Raw genomic sequence first — 25,908 nt, 5'->3', positions numbered from 1 at the left:
CTCCTTTAGTTGCTTGCCCATTCCCAAACAGCTGGAGGTACAAGAAGTATTGCTTCCTAGTAGTTTCCCTTCCCCATCCTCTTGCATTATATGCAGTTCAGTTACAGATTCAGCCCAAATCTGAGGACAAGATACGGAGTTCATCACCTTTCTGTACAGATGGGTGTTTTCAAGACTAGGTTCAATCTTCATGCAAGGCAAGGCACAGCCTCTTCCAGTGAGCCCCCCCCTCCCCGAGGCAATATCCAGCCACTGTCACACATGTTTTGGTAACATGATCCAGATTAGGCAGATATGGTACACACCCTACGTGGAGCTGATTCCAGAAAAGGTTCAGAAACCTCAGCTGGTGCAGAATTCAGTAGCTAGGATGGTGCTTATCAGAGCATATGACTCCGATATTGTTCATTGGCTAACTGTTCCTAATTCAAAATCCTGGTTATGACTACAAAGCCCCAAAACAGTTTGGGACCAAGCTATCAACAGTCCTGTCTCATTTGCATTCTTCCCCATGCTTTGTGGAGCTCCCTGCCCTGCCCTAATCAACCCTCTCTTTACCTGCGTTTCAGTCTGATGCCAAATCTTTTTTTCTTGCACCATGTTTTCATTTTGATTTTTCCCCTGCATTCTGTGGTTGGTTTTTTTTGTTTGTTTCTGGTTTTCAGCATTGGTTTTGTTTGGTCTTTAATGTGTTATATTTACTGCAGATAGCTTTGATGTTTTCCTTCCCCCATCCCAGGAGAACATGAGTGGAAGTTGGTCAGCTCAGGCATCGCTGACTGCTACTTCAACGTGACAGATCTCCCCGTTGCGAGCATGGTCAAGTTTCGTGTTGCCTGTGCTAACAAGGCCGGACAAGGCCCCTACAGCAACCCCTCGGGGAAGGTCTTCATTGAGGGTGCAGGTGAGGACAAGGGAGGTGCTCTTAGTCCTGACAGTCTGAACCAACCAATAGGTTGCCGTGGCTGTGTACACACCATACATTGAAAATACATTCCCACCACTACCAGGAAACCTAGGAGCTGTTGTTTACCCCTCCAGGTCCTTTAACAAATTACAGTTCCCAAGATTATTGAGGGGGGGATTTGTTTCAGATATATGGTATGCTTCAAAAACTGAATGGTGTGTATGCAGCCATTGTGCTTGCAAGTACTCCACAAGCCATGTCCTAAATTCTGGCTGCAAGCCCACCTCATGGTGTCAAGGTGCAGCTGCCCTCGGTAGGCAGGATATTTCTTTTATTGAGCTGGCTCTGCTATAGTTGGGATTCCCACTGTTTGGTAGCTGAGAGGGGTTCCCTCTATAGATTTGGTAGCTGAGAGGGGTTCCCTCTATAGATTTGGTAGCTGAGAGGGGTTCCCTCTATAGATTTTCCCTTGCCTTTTGAAAAGAGGCAGGCCCTCCCCTTTTGAGCCTAAATCAGCCTCTTCTCCTCTCCCAGAACCCAAGACTGCCTTCTCAGCTCTCACTGCCAAAAAGAGTACAACTGCCCCGGAGAAAGCCGCTTTCACCAGATCCACCCAGACCCTCACTGACCAGTCTCCCCAACCCATGCGCAGAAATACAGGTCCCCTGCCGTCCTCCCCTCCCAGGAAGCACAAGGGGGCAGTGCCGGCGCAAGGGGGCAAGGCTCCTGCTGCCCCCAAAGTGACTCAACCTGAGGAAAAGCCTCTGGCCACGGTGAAGGCCAAGCTCCCGATTGCGGCCCTGATTCCATCCTCCAAGGAGGCCTCGTCTTCCGAACCTCCAGCTGTTGCGCCGTCCACCTCTCCAGAGCCAGACTCGAAGCCTTCCAGAACAGCATCTTCTCTCAGCACCCACAGTGCCTCAGTGCCCACCAGGGTCTCGCCTGCTGCGGCATCCTCCCCTGGGTCTTCCGTCTCCAAGTTTTTGCCCATCTCTCCTGCCTTACCAACCCCCGCGGCAGACTCGCCAGTGACCGTCTCACCAAAAGCTGTTCCCTACATGGCCACCTCTTTCATCTCCATCCCACCAAGGGCGCCCAGCACAACGGAAGGTGCACACAGCCAGCCAGTTACCCCCAGCCCAGAAGAGGGGCCTTCTCACACTCGCTTCCTGAGCCGCAGCAGTACCCCTGGCCGGGACGCTGGGAGTGGGGCTCAGGGCAGGCTCACTTCAACTTCCAAGGATGAGTCGTCGTTGCGCCAAGTGGTCCCTCAAAAACCCTACACCTTCTTGGATGAGAAAGCAAGGTAAGAGATCTTTCATAGGGACATAGGAAGCTGAAAGCCCGGTGCAGGAAGTGGTCATTCTGGTCCACTATTATCTGGCTGTTGGTGCTCCAGGTTCAAAGGAGAAAACCTTGTTCCCTGCCCTGCACCTGGATATGTCAGGGTCTGAACCTGAGACCTTCTCCTAGATAGCATGCAAAGCAGCACAGAATGATGCCTCCCTCTAGTCTATTTCTGGACCAGGAATTTCTCAGCATTGGGTGCAGCAACCAACCTTCTCTCATCCTGGATGTAACCAAGGCCTCTCATGTTGTGACCATAGCATTAGCAGCCTCCCTTGCCCCCGTCCACTGCCTCCTATGTATCTTCAGAGATTTAGACCCCACGCCAGAAGCCCTCCTTCTCCTCTGTGCCCAAGCAATGCTAAACCCCCTTCCATTCCATTATGGTACATTTCAGTCATGTACTTGACTCTCTGACTCTCATCTCCACAGGCCCAATCACACAACCATGTTTATTGCATGAAAATGGCAGGAATCATATGGCAGGTGTTTCATTTCAGCTAAGCCGACGGAGATTAAACTTGTCACACAAATTCAAGAGCTCTTTCTATGCATTATGCAGTTTAAAGTAGTAAACCAAAGTGGTAGAATTCTGGATTGCGCTACTTCGTACTGCTGTGCCTGGGAAACACATACCTTTGAATGTTCCCTCCAGTGCTTTTAAAAAACCTTATATGTACTAAACTAGCTTGTCAGAAACATTTAGTTATAAACCCTCTTCTTAATGTGCTTGCTTACTACATGCAATGAACTTGTTACAAGATGGAGCATTCAAAAATGTGACCCCTTCGCAGCTGTGATCTGGAGTGGTACTGTCCAAAACTGTACTATCACAGTCTTATAGTCTCACTCTGTAAAGCAGATGGGGAACCTCCAGCCCACAAGTGCATCTTGGCCCACTCTGTCTCAGCCAATCCTGGGTGATTTAACTATATGAAAACTGTTGTCATATCCATTGAACTCTGTGGTTGCATGTGCAGTGCTGTGTAACAGAAGCTATGTACACTGTGCCTTAGCTTTTGTTAGGCAGGCCTAGCAAGCGTCCAGACATGCACTTAGCATGCTCCATGTATATATGCGCAGGGGCCGGTTTGGAGTGATTCGGGAATGTAAGGAGAATGCCACGGGCAAGCGATTCATGGCTAAGATTGTGCCCTATGAAACGGAAGGCAAGCAGAGCGTCCTGCAGGAATATGAGATCCTAAAGGGCCTACACCACGATCGCATCATGACTCTGCACGAGGCCTACATCACCCCCCGCTATCTGGTGCTGATAGCTGAACACTGCCCTGGGAAGGAGATCCTCTACCACTTTGTTGACAGGTTTGTTGTGGGGTAGGTTGGGAGGCAGGAGGGGGTTAGGGGTGGGACTCCAGGATGTTAAGAGGAGAAGCTCTGTGTCTGAGAGGGCCAAGCATTGGGCCACAGAGGGGTTTGGCTAACTAGCAAGGTAACAGAGAGTTGCAAACATAAAAACCAGGATGAGACAGTAGTGTTGGTCTAGTCACATGCAATGGGGGCATGAATCAGTTTGTGGGCCTGAATCAGTTTTAGTTGACCAGAAAATCCATGGCAGAGGTGATAACTGGACCTATTCACAACAGGGCAATTGAAGAGGGCAAACTGTGCCACTGAGTCAGAATAGTAGAGCTGAAGGGAAATAAAAGTAACACAGTGCAGATACCTCCACTCGACCCAAACATTTGAACCTATTCCTTGTCATCTTCTGCTTTATAATCTGGAACAGCAAGAGGCAAGTAAATTATGCTATGCTTTAAGACACTGCAGGACACCTTTAGTAAAATTCATCTAGATGGTTCAAGGAAGGGCCTGGCTTGAATGAAGAGTACTTAGTGACTGAGGACCATATTATACACATTATAGTTAGTGACTGAGGACCACATTATACAGAGGAATTTTTTTCTGCAATCTTACTTCTGTGAATATGTTAAAGATAAATGGATATAAACCTTTCCTGCGCTTTGATGTTCATGAGATTGACATGAGCGGATTCCTGTGAATGTGCAACTTGATGGGCTTACAGTCATTAGTTGTTAACCCTTGCCTCTCCTATTCCTCTTGTGGCTGAAATGCATAGTATATGTTCCTTGAGGCAAAGACCTTTTTTGTTGTTGCTTTGCATAAGAAAAGGGGTGAGGGATTCATGGTCCTCCAGATGCTGTTGAATTCTGCCTCTCATCAGCACAGCCAATGGCTGAGTTGGTGAGAGTTGGGAGTCCCAAAAACATCTAGAGGGCCACTGATTCCCCACCCCTGCTACAAAGCACCATGTCAATTGATGGCACTGCCAACACGATCATATACTGGCAGCAACTTCAGATCTCTGAGTGCCAGTCCTCATGTAGCCAAAACAGTGCCACTCATGAACAAAAGGCTCAGGGAAGCCCCAAGGTTTGCAAAAGTACAAAACATTTGTGGGGGTGGGGAGACCTAACAGCCCAATAAGAACTGAACGTGCTCAGTGGGCATAGAATGCAGACCGATGGGTAGAAATGGAATGTAGTATCCTGACAGGAGATACTGTATTTTGTCACGTCCCACATGTATAAATAATAGTATACTAATTAGTAGTATATCATGATAATAATGATAATAACAAATTATTATTATTATTATTATTATTATTATTATTATTATTATTACGTCATTGGATCATAAATGGCTTTCTGTTGTGCAACTGATACTCCTTGCAACACTTTTAAGTGGAATTTCTTTTTTCAGATGAGTCTGTATAGAGCACAGGTTTCCAGAGCCTCTTATTTTAATTTTAATGCATTTGGCAGCCAAAATGTCTATGTCTCTGTCCTGGATCTAGCACTGTTCAATATTATGATTAATGACTTCAGTAAAACATTAGATTTTGCTGATGATACAGAACCAGAGTAGGTGGGGGAAGGAACTGCAAAATGTTTAGGCTATGATTCAAATCAGAAAGATCACAATCAGTTGGAGCACTGGGTGGGCTGGGGGTAAAACAACCAAACCCAACAAATGGATAAAAGACAGGACAGAAAACCCCAAGTGGACACAAGACAACTAGAGGTAACTGCTGCCTACTTCCCTAAAGGGTTGAGGGGCTGCCTTGCCCCTATGTTTCAGACTCCATGTGATTCTTCAAACCCTCCTGTGGTTCCAGCAACCTGATAGCCCTCTCCTTCCCCATGAATTTGTCTCATCCTCTTTTCAAGCCATCCAACTTGGTGGCCTTCACTGCCTCCTGTGAGAGCAAGCACCATAGCTTGGCTGGTGCTGCGTGAAGAAGTACTTGGTTTTGTCTGTCCTGAATGTTCCAACATTCAGCTTCAGCAGATGTTGACGGTCTCTAGCATTATAAGAAAAGGAATATGGTGGTGGTATTTAGTTACGAAAAGTGGAATCTACAGCAACATGTTGCAGTGTGGAGTGCTTCTGTTCAGTCAGCCCCTCGTGCCTTTGTTCCATTTTCCATTCCACCCATTTCTCTGATGTTCCTCCAGCCGTCAAAATTCCATGGCTGCTAAGTCTGCTTAATCCTCATTGGGATGTCCTTTGGGGCACCCTGTCCTGTCCCTGTCCTCCTTCCTGTGTGGAGCAGTGCTATTTTGATTGCACGTGCAAAGCTTAAGCAGCAGGAACAAAGGAAATTGCAAAGTAATGTAGAACAGAAACAGGGTGGTGGTGAAGTGACTGAAAGTAAAAATGAAAGTAAGAAAATAACATATTGATCAGCCCTTGATCATTTAATGTCCCCCGTTGTCACACAGCAACACACAAGGATGAGGTTGGGGTGGGGTTAAAATTTTAACTTCTGACCACTGTCAGCAAAAAACATCATAGGTGGGCCTTGAATGGGGTTGTACAGACAGGGGAAAGTTTTAAAAGAAAAGATCAGTTCAACAAATGCATGAAACCAAAACAAAAATAGATGTATAACTTGTTTAAAAAAATAGAAAATATAATCATGGGTCTTCATTGTGTATAACTTAAAGTCACCAGTGTGCTTATTTAGGAGTAATGGTACCATATTGTTGTTTAATTGCACCAGTACCAGTACAAGTGCAAGGGAAGGGTTCTTGTGTCCTTCGCTCTATCCTCTCGGTGACATGCTTTACTCTACAGGTTCCGTTACTCAGAGGATGATGTGGTGGGGTATGTAACACAAATCCTCCAAGGACTAGAATATCTGCATGGACGGCGCATCATTCATCTCGACCTGAAGCCTGATAACATCATTGTCAGCCCCACAAACACATTAAAAATTATTGACTTCGGCAGTGCCCAGACCTACAACCCACTGGTGTTGCGCCAGCTGGGGCGTCGTGTTGGCACACTGGAGTACATGGGTGAGTATCTTTATGGAATTGGCATACCAGAAGATTGGGTAGGGGAGGATGTGCGTGAGATTTTGTGGGCAAGGCAAACTGCTTGTGGAGTAAGTATGCCATGGAATGAATATACATGGTACCTATAGGCTGAGCTACGCATGTGGCTAATGGGTTGGAGTTGCATACTATTTAATTGACAAAGGGACTAGCACCAAAGAGTGGAGATGGCAGAAATGGGGGAATTCCTCCCTTCCCAGAATGTTAAGTTCTTGGTTTCGTAGGCTACTCTTTTGCAGGACTCACACTAGGAGATGAGGACAGAACTTTAAATCATAGAGTTGGAAGGAACCCTAAGTATCATCTGGTCCAACCCCCTGCAATGCAGGAATATGTAGCTCTCCTATACAGGAATTGCACCTGCAACCTTGGTATTATCAGCACCATGCTCTAAGCAACTGAGCTTTCCCCAGACACTTTACTGCTAGGGTTGTTTTTCTGTGTGTGTGTGTGTGTGTGTGTGTGTGTGAGAGAGAGAGAGAGAGAGAGAGAGAGAGAGAGAGAGAGAGATTTGCTGCTCCAGGCTTAGAGCTGTTTACTTTACACAGTTTTGTTCACCTCCCAGGCTAGACCACAGATGATTCACTTGCATCTTAACCATAGAGGGGCAGAGGATCAATCAGCTTAATCCAGTGGGTCTCACTAGCACAACAAACAGAAGCCCCTCTGGGCTCATTATGGCAATTTATTTCTTTATTTTTGTATAAGATTTATTGCCCACCATTCACCACAAGGACCCAGGAAAGCTTATAAAAATATAATCATACAATTATAAAAGTAAGTAAGGCAGTTTATACGACTATTAAAAAAACACAAGTAAAACCAGCAGTGAGGTGGCATGGAGGGGCAGACACCTACCTGACTTTCTGGTATGTGATCCACTGTCGTTTACCAGGAGAGAAAAGGGGGATGGGAGGGACACTGGCGTGGTGCAAACACACCAACTCCCAAATTTGCAGCCAGCTCACCTCTCCAAATAAGCAGTAGTTACTGACCTATCAAGAGGTCAGGTAAACACTTCTCCCCACCCTACTGTCCACCCCTGAGTAAAAGAGTTCCAAATAAAAGCAGCACAGTATAGGTTAAACAAAAAAACCTTTAACTGTCAAAGGCCAGGGTAAAGTGGTGCAGCTTCTGTGCAGGGAAAGAGATGATCCTTCACTGTTTCCTTTGCAGCTCCAGAAATGGTGAAGGGGGATCCCATTGGTTCGGCAGCTGACATCTGGGGCTTGGGGGTCCTCATATACATCATGTAAGTATGGCTGAAGAGGGCGAATGTGGGAATCTGACAAGCAGGAGAGAAGAGGTGGAATTAGAAATGGATGTCCAGAGCCTTCTTTTCTGACTCACCTGACCAGATTCACTTAAAGGACAGGATGCACCATAAAAACTTCTCCATAAAAACTTCAGATCGGTACCTCTGTTCCCCGTGGAGGTGCTGTTCCTCCCTTGAAGCTGGGAGTGCTGGTTTGACGGACGAGTGATATTGTGCATGTGTGTGCCCTGAACTTTTATCTTCTATTTTGCTTGTCAGGCTCAGCGGACGCTCCCCATTCTTTGAGACGGATCCCTTGGAAGTAGAGAGCAGGATCCTGGCAGGGCGTTATGATGCCTTCAAGTTGTACCCCAACGTCTCCCAGAGTGCTGCACTCTTCATCCGCAAGGTTCTCTCTGCCCATCCATGGTGAGTGAAAGAAGGGTGAAAGGCCTTGGAGGCAACGCCATGGGGTGGGTGGCGAGGAAAAGTTGCCTTCGTAAAGAGCAGTGGAACAGACAGACCTAGAATCTGGGGGAGCGTCAAGGCAAGACTCAGATTACGGAGGTTTCTCTCTCTGGTGGCATTTGAGCCATGGGAATGGTGCTATGGCCATAGCCCCTGTGTCAAAAAAGCAGGTACTGCTTAGTCTTGGATTAGTCTGGAGTTCAGAAATAAAGTCCTGAGAGCTCAATGAGCTGCTGAGGTTGAGAAATTCCAGAGTAGATCTTTTCAGCAGTAGCAGAATGCAGTCTGAGTCCAGCATCCCTGAGATCACCATCACCCTTGATGTTTAAAGCGTTTGTACCAGGGATGGGGAACATCTGGCCTTATAAATGTCCTTTGACTTCAACTCCCATCAGCCCTAGCCTAAATGGCCAGTGGTCAGGGATGGTGGGAGTTGCAGTCCCTCTGGACTAACAATACTAGGACCTGTAATTCCAAACCAGAGGAAGCTAGATAGGACTGTGCTCAGTCTCTAAAGCAAACTGACCATGCAACCCTAGGCTTGTGTGCCTGGAAGTAAATTCCACTGTGCTCAACATGGCATACTCCCAAGTATGCAGGACTCCTGGGGAGTGAGAATGGGCTGTTCTAGGAGATGAGAGTCCTGAGCTATGTCCTCAGTCCCCAACTTTTCTGCTACAAAGTCTGGGTGTGGCCATGTTTGGGGAAGGACTGTTGCCCAGTGATGGAGCTCGTGCTTATGTTCTGCATGCAAAAACCATTGGCTTAAGGAAATATAGGTACAAAAGGGAGAATTCCTGGTTGTCAAGATCCAGGTTTGAGGCAAGTAAGAGAACCCCAGCAGAGATTTAAATTCACAAAACACGCAGCAAATTAAGGCGTGCCAAGATAGGCTGTTAGACCTTTAAAATGTGCATCCTTTAAAGAGAGTTCCAAAGTTTCCCTCTTCCCCTAACATAGAAAAAGACCACATTTGGTATGTTAAAAATGGTTTACATATAAACTCTTCAATGGTCAGATTCATGTGCTTCAGAAAACTGCACAGGCAGTAAAACTTGGCTTCATTATAGTGGTGATGGTTCCTAAATTATTGGTATAGGTAGAAGTCAAGAGTGGCTTGTGCGAGCGATTCAGCTAAGCTGGAGCAACCAGGTTAGCCTCTTCTCAGGTGGACTGAAGGAGAACAAAGGCTTGAATGCCCAGTTCCTCCCAAGGTGAGCTAAACCTGGCAGAACAGCTTACTCTATGATCTTAACCCCTTAAGGCATTAATTAGACCTAAGCACATTGCCTATATGAGGCTGGTTAGCCCGCAAAAACTCCCAGGTTCAGTCACCTGAGTGTCCAGGTAGGGCTGGGAAGGGCTGCTGCTCCTGAGCTAGATGAAGCAATGGCCCAGCTCAGGATAAGGCAGCTTCCTATATGTTGTCCACAGCTCATTCCTCCAGTCATGTTCCTACTTCCTCCTTGTTCTTCTGGGTCTGGGGAGGGCTGGGGAGGGAAAAGGCAGCCTCATCCTAATATCCCTTGGCCTTGCAGGAGCCGCCCAGCTCTCAAGGACTGCTTTGCCAACCCTTGGCTCCAGGACGCCTACCTGATGAAGCTGCGTCGGCAGACCCTCACCTTCACCACCAGCCGCCTGAAAGAGTTCTTGGTGGAGCACCAGCGGCAGCGCAACGAGGTGGCCACCAAGCACAAGGTCTTACTGCGCTCCTACCATGGCGCCAGCAGCCACATGCCCTAGCCGCCTGCCCTGCCGGAGGAGCCACAGAACATTCCAGCAGGGGGCGTGATGGGCCAAGCACCCACCCAGCCAGCCAGGGTGGGACTTGTTGATATACCTCATGGATCAAGAAGAGTCGTCAGCACTGGCCGCTGTTCTTCGCTCTACCTACCAGCCCTGGAGGTAGCCTGGCCCAGAGAGAGGGAGTCTGGGGGCCGAAAATGGCAGATTGACAAGATTCGCTGCCATGGGGTTGGGTTCAGGGAGGTATGAAGCGCAGTGGGCCATGAAGCCATGCTGTTCCCAGGCCAAGGTCAAGGGGGGAGGAGAAAGCCTTGACGTTTCCTTGTCTAAATAAACTCCTCCTCCCCGTGGGGATGCAAAGGGCCCTTCCTGTATTGTGCCTCAAGGGCTGCGTCTGTACCCTGCGTAGGTCAGGCGCAACCAAGTGCTCCCATTGACTTAACAGCAGATGCAAAACATGCCGGCTGCAGCCACTGAGCAATGGGGCATCTCTTCCTTACATGCCAAGCTGAGCTGGGAAGAAGACAAAGAAGGATCAACCCCGAAGTATTGCAGAGAAGGCATTTCAGCAATGGAAAACTCCAATCCCCCACCTGTATAGCCAACATATCCCGCATAGGGAGTATAATGGATGTTTCTGGTCCCAAGGCAGGGGCTGGGAGTGGAGGTGTTGATGGTACTTTCCCTGGGGTTCCTCTCCACTCACCTCTGCTTGGGTATCCAGAAGAATCCAATCATGTGAGGCACCCACCAGTTTTTCCCTGTTTACATACCTACCATCCCACAATGCCTCTTCTTTGCTGCTGCCTTCCTTGTGTTTTTCTGACACGGATACATGCAGCCCAGTCCTACCTTAAGCTTCAGAACGAGTGCAGAAGATAGATGCCTTCTCTCCCTGCATGCCTTTCTGAATCAAGGATATGCTTCAGATACACCACCCCCTCATACATTTGCCTACATGAACCCTCCTCTCTTTCAGTGCTTTTTGCCATAGCCCCTTCTGGCACCTACAGATCACTCACGATGGCACAGAGACAAGCAGAGGTCCTCCAAACATAGGCACCTTCTCCTTTTGCAGTCAGGCACATGTGACCTTACATGGCCTCTGGTGGTGGGTGGGTTGAAGAGGACAACAGGGTGGGTTCTAAGTCTTGGGGTGGGGGTAGTGGCCGTTTGTTTCTCTGCTCTTGACCTGTGTAGTGTCCATAGCAAACCAGACCTGACATACCCCACTGAGAAGGGTGGAGGCCATTTTGAAACTGAGAGTCTACAAGTTTTCACAGCTGCTCCTTAGGGCAACCCAGGAAGGACAAACCTGGATTTCGTATGCGTAGGGAATGAAGAGAATGTACCACTGGCGCAGAGTTGAAAGCAGACCTACCAAATGAAGCAGACCTACCTAACCACCCCCACCTTGGCTGTATGAATCCATGACCATGGTTCCCCATCTCAGTCTTTTCACCCCATGCCCCAGTGTGTTTTGATTGTGAAGATGCTCGTTTCCCTGTGGCATGGAGGAAGCAAAGCAAACCAGGACTGCTTCCAGATGGGTGGCTTCCTAGCGCTAATAAATCATTGCTCTTCCACTGTAAGGTACAAGAGGAATTGCAGTTGAACTTTGCACACTATCAGGGATATTGCACTTTTCTGTATGTTCATCCTGCTATGTTCCATCCACACCAGTGGGTGTGACAGAGCTGCTGGGTGGGGGAGGGGGAGGAAAGATCTAATTCACCTAAGTGGCCATTTGAAGAAGAAACCTGAGTGATTCTTAAAAAAATAAAAATAAAAATCAGTTATTTATTTAGCGCTAAGCACTTCTTCATTAAAGTGTGATCGCCCATGATTGCTATGAAAGTGTTTCATGTTTGTTTTAGACCAGAAGTGAAGATTGGAAGTGTATAATTAGGGGGGAAAGCACATTGCTAAAATGGAGGTGACTAGAAATATTTCCCCCCTTTTATTTTTAAAATTAGTTTTATAGCACTGTAGCACTCTTTAAGAAGCATGCCAATATTCACATCCCTATCCTAATACCCCAACAAATCAATAATGTTGTTAACAATACTGACAACATTGTTTAAAAACCATATGCCCACCACAAGCGCCACAAAGGCACTTGACACTGTCTCACTGACCCACCCCTATTGCAAACGAAAGGGAAGACGGCCTGTTTTCAAAGAAGGACCTCCATGCCAGCTGAGACGCAGGACCAACTGGCTGGGAGCCAAATGGTCCAAGCAACCCCAAACACCTATATAGCTGCATGTAGGCTACTTTCTATAACCTACCCCCCAGTCTTCAGCCCACCCCTAACTCTAACCCCACCCACCACACTATATGTCACCACAACACACTAGGCTTGATAGACAATATAAGGTGAGAGACACAGGACAACCCAGACGGGTTGGCAGGAAACCATCCTAAAAAATAAACATACCAAATGGCTAGCTTAAAAGCAATTGCACTAAATGTGAGGGGATTGGGAAACCCTCTTAAAAGAAAATGCATCACCTCGTATGTAAACACCATGAAACCACGCAATACCTTCCTACAGGAAATACACAACCCCCACCCAAAGGAAGCAAACTCCTGAGCAAATCCCACTTCAGTCATGGGTGGCACCTCGCTCAGGAAAGGCCAGCAGAATAGCCATAATACTTAGTAGAGACCTAAATTTCCAAGACACAACAGTGCTAAAAGACAAAAAAGGCAGATTCATTTTTGCTAAAGGGGTACTAGATGGCAAAACTAAACTGACAATTGGCTCCATATATGCCCCAAACACAAAACAACTGGAGTTCAAACAGAAAACACTAAACAAATTCCTCTCCTTCTCCGAAGGGGAAGCAATCTGAGGAGGTGACCTCAACCTAAATATGAGAGGCACCTTCCTAAAAGACATCCATCCTACAACCCCCTGGGCAGTCTTGTCTCACTGCCAGTCACATCTTTCACTCAAAGTGAGAGGCAACCTTGCGGCCACTAAGGTTGTGGGAGGGTGTACACATCCTAAGACATGCCTTGTTCCACGTTACAATTTATATTTTAATGTCTGGCGCTGAGCAGACAAGCTTCAAGCCTGCCACACAAAACACACACTTTGCATCTGATCTAGTACTTACCAGAAGCCATATTTTAAAATAAACAAGGAGTGAAGGGATATCAATCATCCGAGATGAAGCATCAGCAAAGCACTGCTTAACCTTAACGCCCTCCTCCCCAGCATGGGCAGCAAAAGAAGCATTGACAATTCTCTCCTGAAGCACTTCAGCAGTGCTCAGCTTTGTAAGGGGCTTTTCCAAAGCCTTCCTTCTTAGCTGTTCACAAGGGAGTGGGAGTAGATAAAGAGCCCCTTCTCCTTTTCTTTGGAGAAAGGAGTGTGTGTGTGTAAATATATAAAAAACCTCAACCCTCATCCAGTTAATTAGCTCCACTCCTTTCTCTAAAGAAAAGGAGAAGTCCCTCTCTCTCTCTCTCTCTCTCTCTCTCTCTCTCTCTCCCTCCCCCTCCCTCCCTCCCTCCCTCCCTCCCTCCCAGATATTGCTGGACTACAACTCCCATCACTCCTGACCAATTGGTCTCCAGCTCCCACATCCAACAACAACAATATGAGGGGCGCCATTTTCCCCACCTATCCCTGATACATCTGTCTGCAGCTTCTACTCTTCCTGAATAGGCACTGCCCTAAAAGATAGATAAAGTCCCCTCCCTGGCAAAGGGGGAGGGGGATCGAAGCCTTCAGTTTTCACTGACTCACTCACCAGTGCTAGAGTCAGGGATGGCTGTACTAGTAGGCCGAGCGAAACTTCCTCTCAGGCAGCTGATTCAGAGTTTGCTGAAAGGGCAGCACATTTGTAAGTTCTTTAATTCATTATTGCATTTATTTATTTTTTACTGCCAGGGAAGCAGGGAGGTATAGGGCTGGAAAAGACTCCTGCCTGAAACCCTGGAGAGCCATAACCGCTGCTGGTCAGCACAGAGAATCCTGAGTTACATAGGCTGACCAGTGGTCTGACTCTGTTTAAGGCAGCTTCCTGGGTTCTGTTGTAATTTATGTTGCAGTACTGAGGTCAGAACTGCTTGTTCGTTTCCTCGCAACAACGTGTGTGTGTGTGTGTGTGTGTGTGTGTGTGAGAGAGAGAGAGAGAGAGAGAGAGAGAGAGAGACCCCAAACTACTGGGATAAGAAATTGGAGATACTTCTCCCAAGCCCAGGTTGCTGCTGTTAGAACGTTCTCTCACATTCCAGGATGGATGCCATTCTGGAAACTGTAGTGCACTTGACACCTCACTAACTCCTCAGGGACGCTTGAGCTACTACTGTACGTCCTTCAGGTTTCTCTTTTAAACCAGACATCATACTAGTGAGTACCAAAGAAGCTATGCAGAAGCTGTGAGGCTAGAATACAAGTCCTAAAGCATAATCCAAATTCTTTTATCAGGTTAAACATGAAGGAAAATGCATAATCAATCAGATATTGTAGCCAATCGGCAGTCCAAAGACGTGGCCATGCGAGTCTGTTGCAGTCTTGTGGCACCTTAAAGACTATCACTTTCTTTATGGCATTGGCCAGCTGTGGAGAACCTCGTATCTGGGGATTGAATGCAATCCTTCAGGTCTCCCTATCTGCTCCTCCTCAGGCCACTCCCCTTAGGCCACTCACCTCATCTTTCTTGTCTGGCTGGAATGTGTCCTTAAACTCTGACCATGCCTCTTGACAATGGATGGTCTTTCCCTGGTTACTCATCCTCCATTTTATCATTTTACTGATAAGAAATACATTGGAAAGCAAAAAGAAACAACTCCTAGCAGTGCTTGAGTTATGCACAGATCATAGTTGGGGCCCTGACCTGGACTCTGTACCCCACTTATTGATGGCGCTACGTAAATAAGAAATGTGGCAACATCAACAACAACAATAATAGTAATAATAACAGCAGAATATTTGGGTTTATACAACTGTGCTCCTGCTCTGGAGAATCCACATTCAACCTACTTTCCCTATCAGGACAACTGGGCTGTAGGGACAACTAGGCTGTGGTTCAAAGCACATCCGCCTTTGGCAGCCAATTGTACAATTGAAATAAACAGAAGTAGCTGCACAGAAGTGGTATGGAAGAAGCTCTCCCAGGCTTGAAACCAGGCACAGAGGAGATCTGCTATTGCTGCAGCTCTATAGCAGAAGTTAAATAAATCCTAAACTCCAAAGCAAGGCAGCAGTGTTCAGAAAAAGGCAATGTGGAAAACATGCTATGATGATGGAACCCTTTATAAGAATCTTGAAATAAACAGGGTTTTGTGGTTTTTTTAAAAAACAACATTTAATTAAAGATCAGATCTAATCAGGACATAATATAACCCATGTTAAAAGGAAATTAAACATTTTAAAAAGAAGCTACAGGGAGGATCAATATCTACAACAAGGGAAACAGATTTCCTGTCTTGCACGTCAAACTTGTATTTTAATAAACTAAAATTTTAATAAACTAACATTTTAATAGCATTGAGACTTTCCGTGGTGTAGTGATAAATTCTGAACTACAGGAGCTCTTCATGATAACCACCATAGCCACATCTCTTCAAGATTATACAACAAAAATGAATAATTGGCCAAAGCAGACATAGAATCATAGAGTTGGAAGGGACCATGAGGGTCATCTAGTTCACCCCCCTGCAATGCAGGAATCTTTTGCCCAACGTGGGGCTTAAACACGCGACCCTGAGATTAAGAGTCTCATGCTCTACCAACTGATTATGGTTGCAATACCAAGTCTGCCTTTTCTCCTCCTATTCCCCCCCCCCCCACAAAAAAAAACTTTTGCTCAGCGTCTAGCTTGAAGATGAGTTCTTCCGGTGGACTCAAAAGCTAGCTCACTATTTTGTGTCCTTTTGATAGCATAATAAAGGGAATCTATTCCCCCCCCCCCCAAATTGAAATGGCCTTTTAACCCTCAGTCATGTATGCTAATCAGTGTGACCCACCTCTTTCTCCGCTCAGCTCATTTGGTGGGTTTTTCTCGGAATGGGAAAAGCTTATTTATTTGGCACACAGAGGATTGGCAAATAGAGCCTGGGTATGGATTAGAGCCCCAGGAGATGCCATCATTGTCCCTGCTGCAAAACAAGTGGGCAGCAATTTCTGGGGACGTTATTATTTTATTGGTTGAAAAAATAATAACCAGTGCCACCTTTTAATTTAAATTAATAGCATATCCTACCTTTCCATTCAGAAATGAAACAAAGATGGATAACAAGGCTAATCAGCATTCTCTCTACTCCTGAGCATGTCAGTGCAGTTAAACTGCTTCAGGACCTCATGGTCAAATGGGTCTATTTGGAATGTGGATTGAATAAATCCATAAAGATTTCTGTACAGTAGAGTCGGCCGGCATTCTGGGGCCTGTGGACACATTTGCAAGCTGGAGAAGGTGAATGGTATGTTTAAATTGAAATGTACTATGTAAAACTTAATTTAAAAATATTTATATAAAAGAAGAAAAGGAAGTGTCTTGGGCACCACACGCACACACACCACCACCAAGACAATGGAAAGCTTCTTCCTAACCTACGGTAATTTCAGTGGGGAGGAGGATCCTGCAGTGCCACGGAAGGCCTCTGTGGGCACCTGTGCATTGGCAAGCACCACACTGGAATCTCCTGCTGTACTGTAGTCACATAACTGCTTCAGCACAACCAGGGCTTCCAAGTTGTCCTTGGCCTTGATCCTATGCCAGTAACTACCACCGGAAATGGAGAAATCAAGCAGGTGACTTCCCCCCGTTATTCTCTTTTCACTGGCCCCCTTTTCTTCTCTTTAAAAAAGTGCTAAATATCTTCCATACTATGTAGGACAACTGTGTGTCAGAGGTATACATAAATAGGTACATCCATCTCAGCAAAAAGCAACCGAATCCAGGGGCATTTTAAGGATTAAGAGCTTTATTTTGGCATAAGTATTCATGGACTATAGTCCATTGCATCAAAAAGTGATAGTCATGCCTGAGGTAAAATGTTTTGCTGGAGAATTCCACAGGAGATATTGGGGAGTGTGTTCACCAACAACGGACATAACTGCTTTTGGTGGAAACTCCTACTTTTCTGTGTGAATCCATATGTAGTCTGCTTAATTTCACTCCTTATTATATGATTAGGAGATGTGTGCAGCATTAGGTGAACTACTGGCTGGTGTCATAGGGATAGGGGAGAATTTTGCTTCTGTTTGCATTTTAAGACAAACCTATTTAATTTGCATTTCCTGTTACAACGTACAAAACAAAACACAGCCATCTTTCCCTGAGCTTTGTGGTGAGGTTCTCCACCCAAAAGTGATGTACAAAAATGCCACCAATTAGGAGAAAGTATAAATATGCATATACTCAGGGATAGTGTAAAGAAAAATGCACATATTAGTGAAAAATGACATATAAAACACAATAGCGAAAAATTGTATGTTAGCCAAAATTGGAAATGAATCAGGCGTTAAAATGCCGTTGGATTTTTTTGCGAGGGCAAATTCACGAACTGATACAGAAAACGTGGCAAACTGAATTTAAGATGGTGGAAATGAGGAACTGAGGAAATTAAAACGGATAGATTTGTTCCTCCCTGGATGAGGGTATTTTGAGTATACCAAAGGGGTTCATTGTGACGACTGTGGATGATCCACTGGAGCGGCTTGTCCTGACAATACAATATCCGCTCATCCGAGCAAAGCTCCAGCTCTTCCCAACTCTTGGGATATCCTCTGATCCTGTTGCTTGCTACTCCAAACTGTTCTCATCCCTTCCAGTCCTCCTAAGGCAGCGTGTGCATTGGGAACAGCCCAGACAGCGGAGCCTCGCCCTGCCACTCTGTCTCTCAGCCAGAGGGCAGGAATGGTTGCAGCTGCTCCATCTGGGTCCCTCTGGGCTGGTCAATATGATTACACAGCACTGGGCTGCAATCAGTGCAGCCCCAATTCTCACAGGTAGCTGGCAACAGGCTATATAAGGGAGCGCCCAGGATTCCCGTCTGGGCAGGGGGGACGCGCCCCCCCAGCCAAAGAAGGAGACGTCAGGGCAGGAATGCAGCTGTGGGCATGGGCAGACCTGGCTTCTCCCCTGCAGAGATATAAATTTGGGTGGGATGAGGGGCCTGTGGCCTTTTCCAACACAGCGGAGCTGCATTGGTGCTGTCTACGGTAAGAGAGCTCAACCTCATCAGCAGAGAAGGGGGCCCCTGAGAACTCATGCCCTGTCCCAGCCCTACCACATGCTCCAAGAACACCCTACCTCGGGACATGCCTTGGGGAATGGGAGAGCTGCCTCTTAACTCTCCTTATCTGAGGTGCCTCAGCCTTCCATGAAAGACATGGATCAAAACAGAACGGCTCAGCTGCTCACCAACTGGACAACCTCTTCCATGGCTCAGTTGGTAGAGCATGGGACTCTTAATCTCAGGGTCATGGGTTTGAGCCCTACATTGGGCAAAAGATCCCTTCATTGCAGGGGGTTGGACTAAATGACTGTCATGGTCTCTTCCAACTCTACAGCTCTGTGATGCTATGACCCTCACCAGGGTGTGTCTAAAACTGGAGATATAATAATGAGGGTGTGGGCAAAAGCACAACTTTATTCTCATCCCACTTCAGTGGGTGTGGACTGATTTGCCCCAGAAGAGTGAAGATGACACTCACTGAGGTGTCTTTGCAGTTGTATACATGGAGCAAGACAGCATGGGTCCTCTTGAGATGGTTGATGTGAGCCTCATGGCGTTCCACCCATGGCGTTGGGTGGAAGCAGGAAGGAAGAGGGTTGGACTCTGTGCTATGTAGGAGCCTGTTTCTCTCCCTCTCTCCCCCACCCCCAATATTGAACCTGCTACTCCTCCATCTCCCCACAGATGTCAAAAGCTGCACCCAAGAAACCAGCAGCAGGTGCTGCAGCCCCTCCCCCTGCAGGATTTTCCCTGGACATAAATGACCCTCAGGTGCAGAATGCTGCCATCCGCATCCAGGCTTCCTATCGTGGGCACAGGTGAGGGGGATGGCAGGTGGGAGGATGGGACTGTTATCAGGGCTGGGCTGAAAATGCAACTCTTTTGTCCCTGCTTTTGACACCCAAGAATGGGTCCACCCTGCTCTTCTGGTGGTAAATCGTTTTAACTGGTTTTCATCTTGCATGTTCATATTGTTGCAACCCACCCTATGGTAAAGGATGGGTAAAAATCCAAGTATTATTAGTAGTAGTTGTAGTAGTAGTGGTGGTGATGGTGTCCAGTAGTGTTGAGAGCAGGAGAGCTTGTAGAACTGAACATCAAGACTGATTATGTCTCCAGTAGTATGGGGTATGGCTGTGCAGAGGGGCTCAGACCCATAATATCTCCACCCCATCTGCATACACTATTCACACTTCCTCTGTTCTGCTGCTCGCCCCGCCCCCCGCCCCCCCCCCGCTGCTGGGTTTCCCCCAGATTGCCATGTGTCCCAATATATCACTTAAGAGCAGCTTTTCCCTCAAAAAGGAGCAAGGCAAGCAGAAAACTTGGCACAGCACAAGTGGAAGGGTAAAAGAGCCCTGACCTTGTTTGGTGGTAAAATCATCAGAGGGAGCTCCCTTGGTTGTTCCACTGTCCTCAGAAGTTCAAGGGGTGGTAGCCTGGAAGAGGACACTTTCTATGTGGGGCATCCTTAAATTTTGGGGTTCCCTCTCTGCAGAGGTGTGCCCCGCATAATTTTATACTTCCCATCGCATTCTGAAAATACACCTCTTTACCTTGACCTTTGAATATTTATCTGTCTCTCTGTGCTTCTGACTACCCACCCTATTTTTGTGACTCTAACTTGTTTTAAACTGCTTTCAATATTGATTTTTTTGTGGCTCCTCCCTGGGCGCTGGGTAATAAAGCAAATAAATAAGGGTTAGAGTGTGCTCATGAAGACAAAGGGCAACCTGAGCAGTATTTTGAGAAGCTGTGGTGGTTCCAGAATATAGTTGTGCAGTGGAAGAGGGTGCAAGAGACGGCAGTCATGAAATGGATGAGCGAGAAGGGCGAAAACCAAGGAGGAGGTGAGAGAAGCAGCCAGGGACTTTGGGGAGGCAGCAGGTGATCTGGAAGACAAGGCAACAGAGGACTGGCTTTAGGCATGTAGCAAAGAGGGGGGAAACAAAACTCCAGCACATGTGAGAACTGCAGGTTTGGACTCTGCCATTCTTATTACAGCCCAAAATGTTGTCTGGAATTGGGAAGTTTGGCTGCATAAAGATTCCAAAACTTTCATGGGAAATGTGAACTTTGGAGATGGAAAGAAGGTGGACGGATGCCTTGCTTCACTGGGATAGTTTCTCCTTTGCTCCATTTAACTAAAATACTTAAAATGTAACACTCCTGGCAGCACACTTAAGGCTCATCCACACTTATCTTTTGCCCTCGGCTTTCTAGGCAAATGTCCACATTTTAAAACTCCGCATGCGAGAGTTGTTGTGGGGTCCCACCCCCTGCTTTCACCTGCTTTCACTCTTTAATGCTGAATCGGAACAAACAGCAATTCAGAGTTTCTGTGGATTGCTGTTTGCTCCAATTTAGTGCTAAAGAGCAGGTTTTCACAGGGGAAGAACCACAGCAAAAAAGGGGGGGGGGCTCAGATATGGAGGTTGAAAGCACATACATGTGACTAGAAACATAGCACAAAAGGAAGTCTGGATGAGCCCTGACTCAGGTGGCCTCAGGACAGTCAGCATCTTGCAGGAAGGACTGAGGCACATACAGAAGTTTGTACAGTGACAGTGCTATGTTGCTGTAGCACAACATATCCACTTTTTAAAATAACTCTTTTTTGGTTAGGAAGTACACTGTAAAGTGTGGGCTTAATGTATTGTTAACAGAAAGATGCACACACCCCTTCAAAGTAAATCAGGATGAATGCCCATTGCCATATAGCTACCGCCACAAACAAGTCACCTCAATAAAGATCAGGCATAAGCATTAGCACCTTCAAATGCAGTGAAGTCATTTCCCCTTGCTGCGTTTCAAGCCACTTTGGCACATTGCTGTACACACCAGAGAGTGTGCAGGGATGCCTTCACCTGATGTGCATTACCTCTTTGGTTTTCCTGCATCTGCAACACACCCATCCTTCACCACCAAACTCCAATTCAACAAAACAGTCGTCTGTGCATGCCAATATGTGTCTCGCATGTTGGTACCTCATCTTAACCTTGGCTTATGCTTGCAAATCGGATGGAAAATGGTTTGAGGGAAAATGCATCCAACAGCAGAATTTCTCCAGAAACTACAGGATAGACATGAATTGTGGCTAACATCATGTGCTGAGGGCTTCAAACACCAGCAGTGGGAGCGCACTGGAGCCAGAGTAAATGGTAATGAGTACACAGCCATAGTCTAACCACCAGGTGAACTTTGTGCAAGAAAATCAGGTTCACACCTCAGCTCCTCCATTCAATCCAGTTTCTGAACTACTAGCAACCTCTTCATTGAGGATTCATTCGGATTTGGTTGCACAAAGTTTGTGAGCAGCTTATATGGCATTGGTTATTTAGCATTCATTTTGAGTTGTTTGCAGGGAGGTTACATGATGCCATGTCAAGGAATTGTTATCCCATGCTTTCTAGTACGTTTTCTTGTCACTTCCCTAACAATAATAATAATAACCTGGTTTTATTTTATTGGAAGCGGGTTTGTTGCACCAGAGAGCTAAATCCACATCAATTGCACAATCTGAATTTTCTGGAACGCAGTTGACTCTTGTATGCAAAATAGTGACAGCCTTGGAAGCACCCAAAACTCCCACCACTCTTGCTCATCACTCTCATTTGCCTTGGAACTATTGGCACACAAAAAAGGGTGCAGCAGCTATTCAGTTTAAGGAGGTAACTCCAGCATCAAAATATAAGCCAATGACTATGTTTTCATCCCTGATTTTACTTGTTTTTATCAATTCTGTGGAGCTGAGGAGAAGAGGGATTGAGTAAGAAGAATTCTGCAGAATGTCCCGTTTCCCCAGTCAATCAGATTCTACCCATTTAGCCACAGAGCATTTACTATCATAATATTGTTGATTAATTAGCTGCAGCTTGATAACGTGGTTCTGAGTGGTTGGCAGGCTGGTCGGGGGTTGGCTGCTCCTTCCAGGCTGCCCAGTTGTGTCACAGCTGGCTGCTGCTGCTGCTATCTCCTGCTGTTCTTCTGATCTCTGTCTGTTTTGGCCCTGGGTACCATTAGAGGCAGAGCACTTTGCCACCCTCATTCATGGGGGAGAGGAGCTCCAAGAGGAGCCTTAAAGGCCTGCTGCTTAACCCCCTCCTCTCCACTACAAGGTCCCGCAAGGAAATGAAGGAGAAGGGGCCCCCACGGGTGCTGAAGAACCTCACCGACGTGATGCTGATCGAGGGGAGCGCAGCCAAGCTGGAGTGTCGCATCAGTGCCTTTCCCGACCCCTTCATCCGCTGGTCCAAAGATGGTGCGGAACTCAAGGACGGGCCCAAGTACCGCTATGTCTTTGAGGACCCAGACATTGTCGCCTTGGTGGTCCGTGATGCTGGCCTTCCTGACCTGGGCAAGTACACCATCTCCGTGAAGAACCCCTTCGGAGAGTGCTTTGACTCGGCACGTCTCCTCGTGGAAGGTAATATGGCCTGCCTACCTTCCTTACATAGCCACACACCCCTTCTAAACTTAGCCACGCACATCCCCTGGGAAGCCAAGCCATTCTTGCAAAGTTCCTCATTACGGGGAGATCTCAATTTGGCACATCTCAGGAGGGGAAGGTAATAGCACTCTCTGCTCTGCTCCTTCAAGTCATCGCCCCCCCCCCCATTCCCTGCCCATTTCTATTCATAGCCTTGTATCTTGCGTAGAGAAAGCCAAGCCCCTTCTAACTTTAGCCATGCCTCTGCCAAGACGTAGCCTTCTTCCTCCCTTCTAGATCTCATCGTGGCCCTACCTAGCTATGATGCCAGACCTGAAGGAAGAGAAGAAAGGCAGGGGGAACCCTCTGATGGGAACTCAGGATAGTTTAGTCAGTCATCAGGAAAGGAGGCTAATCCCTGAGACTTGGGCCCAAGAGGGCAGTCTCCTTTCACAACACCTACCGCCTCTAGGCATGGGTTGGAAGAAGATGCGTTAGTCAGAAATAGGGGTTGCTTTTTGTGTGTGATTATTCAATTAATCTAATCCCTGCAAACAAACGTGTACTGTCCCCCCCCCCCCCCGCAATCCCTAAACCCCTACGCAGCAGCTGGGGAAACTGCAAAGTCTATATCCCTGCACAGTATACAAAAACCTGCATAACAAGAAATTGTTCTGACTCTCAAATTCTGTTCTACAGTGAACCTGGTACCTGGAGAGCTCCTTTGTAGGAATTTATTTATTTACCTCGTTTGCCAAAGTATACCTATGGTGCAACAGGGTTTACCAAGTAAATAACTGGAAGATATTCCGTGGTCATCAGACAGAAATTCTAGAACACCTGGAACAGGACACAGCACCATAACAAAACTCGTAGCCCCAGCATTAGGTCCTCATGCCCTAGCAGAGGATTCTGCTGCCCGTCCCCTTGGCAAAAGATGGCTAAGCAAGGGCCCTTGTTCTGATCTCACCTGCTCTCTCCCTCTGCAGTGCCTGCCAAGATTCAAAAGGGCCCAGACAGCACAAAAGCCAAGAAAGGCAGCACAGTCAACCTGACAGCCCACATCAGTGGGGAGCCCGCACCTGATGTTGGCTGGGCCAAGGATGGCGAGGATATTGAAGAGGACGATCGGTGAGTGAAATTCACCACTGGTGTAATGAGCTTCATAGCACCAACACTGCTTGGGCATGTGGGCAGCAAGGGGAGCCCGAGAACCAGGTCCCCCACCCCTTTCTTTCCTGATTCCATAAGCACTACTAGTTCATGTTCAAATCAACAGGGCTGATGCAATAGCTTGAATTCTCGCATGGGGAACGCGATAACATAAGCTTTCCTTTTTGAAAGAAAGAAGAAGGAAGCACATAGTTCTTCTGGTTATTACAGAGGACCTTAATGTGTAAGAATCAAAGGACACGTGTGTTGAGTCAGGATAAGTGTGATTTCTTCTTTTAACACAAGTCCTGTTGATTCCTGTGTTCTCATTTGTATTGGACCAGGATGGAACTGACCTGGCAGAGCTAAAAGCATCAAGATCAGGGGCTTCCTTGCCTAGTAGTTAATGGGGAGGAAGTGAGAGAAAGATCAGCATCTGTAATTGCAGTCATTCTGAAATTCTTCAGTTTTGCAGCCCCTCAGCAACTCCCCCCCCCTCCCCCTGCAGCATTGGTACCATTCTCAAAGCCAGCACTGCATTTTAAAAACAGACTTTAGGTCAGGCCATCAAGAAAGGTGCTTTTAATTAGTATTTTGTTATGGGGACGGAATTAGTAGACTGTTGCAGTGCCATAATATAAAAATCATGGGCCCTGGGCCAGAGTCTTCTTTTTGATAATTCCAGCCCAAGTTAAAACAGCCTTGACCTCCATTGTCAAAAATAAAATAAAATAAATCAAGTGCAAGGCCGTATGTTTGCTGGTTCTGCAGCTCAGTTAGTCAGCCTCACCCAAATGGAACTGATGGACTGCCAGCGTTCCATGGGTCAGTCTAGCAGCTTCTGCTTTGTGTCCCAACACCAGCTGTCTCTAAGGGCCCTGACTTGAGATTTCCACCTTTCCCTTCCCTGCAGCGTATACTATAACATCGGCAGTGACTCAACAACTCTCACCATCAAAAAGGTGTCGCCGGCGGATGCTGGGAAGTACGAGGTCTTTGTGGAGAACAGCCTGGGCATGGACCAGTCTTTTGCACGCCTTGATGTGATCTGAGCTCCTGCCTCCCCCCTGCCTCCTGTACAGTTCCCCCCAAAAAGAAACTCTCTGTCATTGCAAAGTATGGTCCAGGGCCATTGTCCTGGAGAGAAGGCTGGGGAAAGCAAATTAAGCCCTGCAAATGCGCTGTAGGGATATCCTGTCCTGTCCCCCCTAAGATGCAATAGGGAGTCCTTCTCTCATTGCCCCTTTGGCTCTCACCAATGTCATTCTGCCATACCTTTCCTGGCAAGAGTTCCCCACTGTGCCCCAGGGCTGAATCCATTTCTTGGGCAGGTGGGTCCCATCTCCTTGCAGGCTAATCACTTTGTGCAGCCATCGCTGAAATACCTCCACTCCAAGGACGCAGAAGGGCCTGTGCAGTCCTCCCATCGGCAGCACCCGCTTTCCCCCAGCACTTCAGAGATTGTGAACCATCCCAGAAGCCTCCAGATTCTTCCTGACCTGTTTTCTTGCTATTTGAACTAAATAAAACCAGCTGGTTGTACAGAGGACTTGTGTGTGCTACATGCAATTTATCAGCAGGAAATTAAAATCCTGGAAATCTCATTTGTGTGCTGCAAAGGTGGAGTGTGGGAAGAGTTTCTAGCTTTTTTTCTTTCTCAGATAAAACCTAAAGTCAACAAGAGGGTTCTGTTGGTTCAGAGAATAGGGGCTCATACAAACTTTCGTCTGTCCCACGTTATCTAGGCACTGGTTTGTAATTTCTAGGTCTGGGTCTGAAAGGGGTTTTAGTTTGTCCCGCCACTTTCCCCAGGAAAACCATGTTTACTGCTAAATCCGAACAAACAGCAATCCATGCAGTTTGTTCCAGTTCAGTGGTAAACAGAGGGGCCAGACAAAAAACCCCTGCTCCGACACAGGCCTAGAAATCACAGGCCTATGCTTTAGCACAAATGGAAGTGCAGATGATTCCTAGGATTGCTGCAGACTAGAAGGCCCCGTGAGTCTATCTGGTCCCCTAATGG

At 46.9% G+C, this 25,908-nt stretch overlaps 2 protein-coding genes across 8 annotated transcripts in view; both read left to right on the top strand.

Annotated features, from left to right (window-relative positions):
* SPEG (striated muscle enriched protein kinase) overlaps window positions 1-11,912 on the top strand; it is a 109,221-nt gene extending 97,309 nt beyond the window's left edge. For all 6 annotated transcript variants that reach the window (XM_081839084.1, XM_081839085.1, XM_081839089.1 and 3 more), the window contains 7 exons: window positions 740-904; window positions 1,442-2,213; window positions 3,338-3,577; window positions 6,374-6,597; window positions 7,813-7,888; window positions 8,171-8,320; window positions 9,898-11,912. In XM_081839084.1, coding sequence (XP_081695210.1) covers window positions 740-904; window positions 1,442-2,213; window positions 3,338-3,577; window positions 6,374-6,597; window positions 7,813-7,888; window positions 8,171-8,320; window positions 9,898-10,102 — 1,832 coding nt within the window. In that variant the 3' untranslated portion in view covers window positions 10,103-11,912. The remainder of the gene's footprint in view (window positions 1-739; window positions 905-1,441; window positions 2,214-3,337; window positions 3,578-6,373; window positions 6,598-7,812; window positions 7,889-8,170; window positions 8,321-9,897) is intronic.
* A 1,909-nt stretch (window positions 11,913-13,821) lies between these two features.
* SPEGNB (SPEG neighbor) lies at window positions 13,822-25,432 on the top strand. Of its 2 annotated transcripts, none has more exons than XM_081839416.1 (5): window positions 13,822-13,962; window positions 18,989-19,122; window positions 22,423-22,730; window positions 23,723-23,864; window positions 24,799-25,432. In XM_081839416.1, the coding sequence occupies exons 2-5, from the start codon at window positions 18,989-18,991 to the stop codon at window positions 24,935-24,937; spliced, it is 723 nt and encodes a 240-aa protein (XP_081695542.1). In that variant the 5' UTR covers window positions 13,822-13,962; the 3' UTR covers window positions 24,938-25,432. The 2 variants fall into 2 exon arrangements, with proteins under 2 accessions (XP_081695542.1, XP_081695541.1); XM_081839415.1 differs by lacking the exon at window positions 13,822-13,962 and adding an exon at window positions 18,176-18,287.
* Window positions 25,433-25,908: the final 476 nt, after the last annotated feature.

The sequence above is a fragment of the Podarcis erhardii genome, assembly GCF_964252035.2.
Source record: "Podarcis erhardii genome assembly, chromosome: 1".
NCBI lineage: Eukaryota > Metazoa > Chordata > Lepidosauria > Squamata > Lacertidae > Podarcis > Podarcis erhardii.
Note: the sequence above shows the minus strand (reverse complement) of the source record. Positions and strands in the feature narration are given on the sequence as shown.

What these genes read in the sequence shown, in the direction of transcription:
- SPEGNB (XM_081839416.1), top strand. Translation starts at nt 18,989, where the DNA reads ATGTCAAAAGCTGCACCCAAGAAACCAGCAGCAGGTGCTGCAGCCCCT. An exon ending in GCTTCCTATCGTGGGCACAG is followed by an intron (nt 19,123 to 22,422) that starts GTGAGGGGGATG and finishes CTCCACTACAAG; the next exon opens with GTCCCGCAAGGAAATGAAGG. An exon ending in GGCACGTCTCCTCGTGGAAG is followed by an intron (nt 22,731 to 23,722) that starts GTAATATGGCCT and finishes CTCCCTCTGCAG; the next exon opens with TGCCTGCCAAGATTCAAAAG.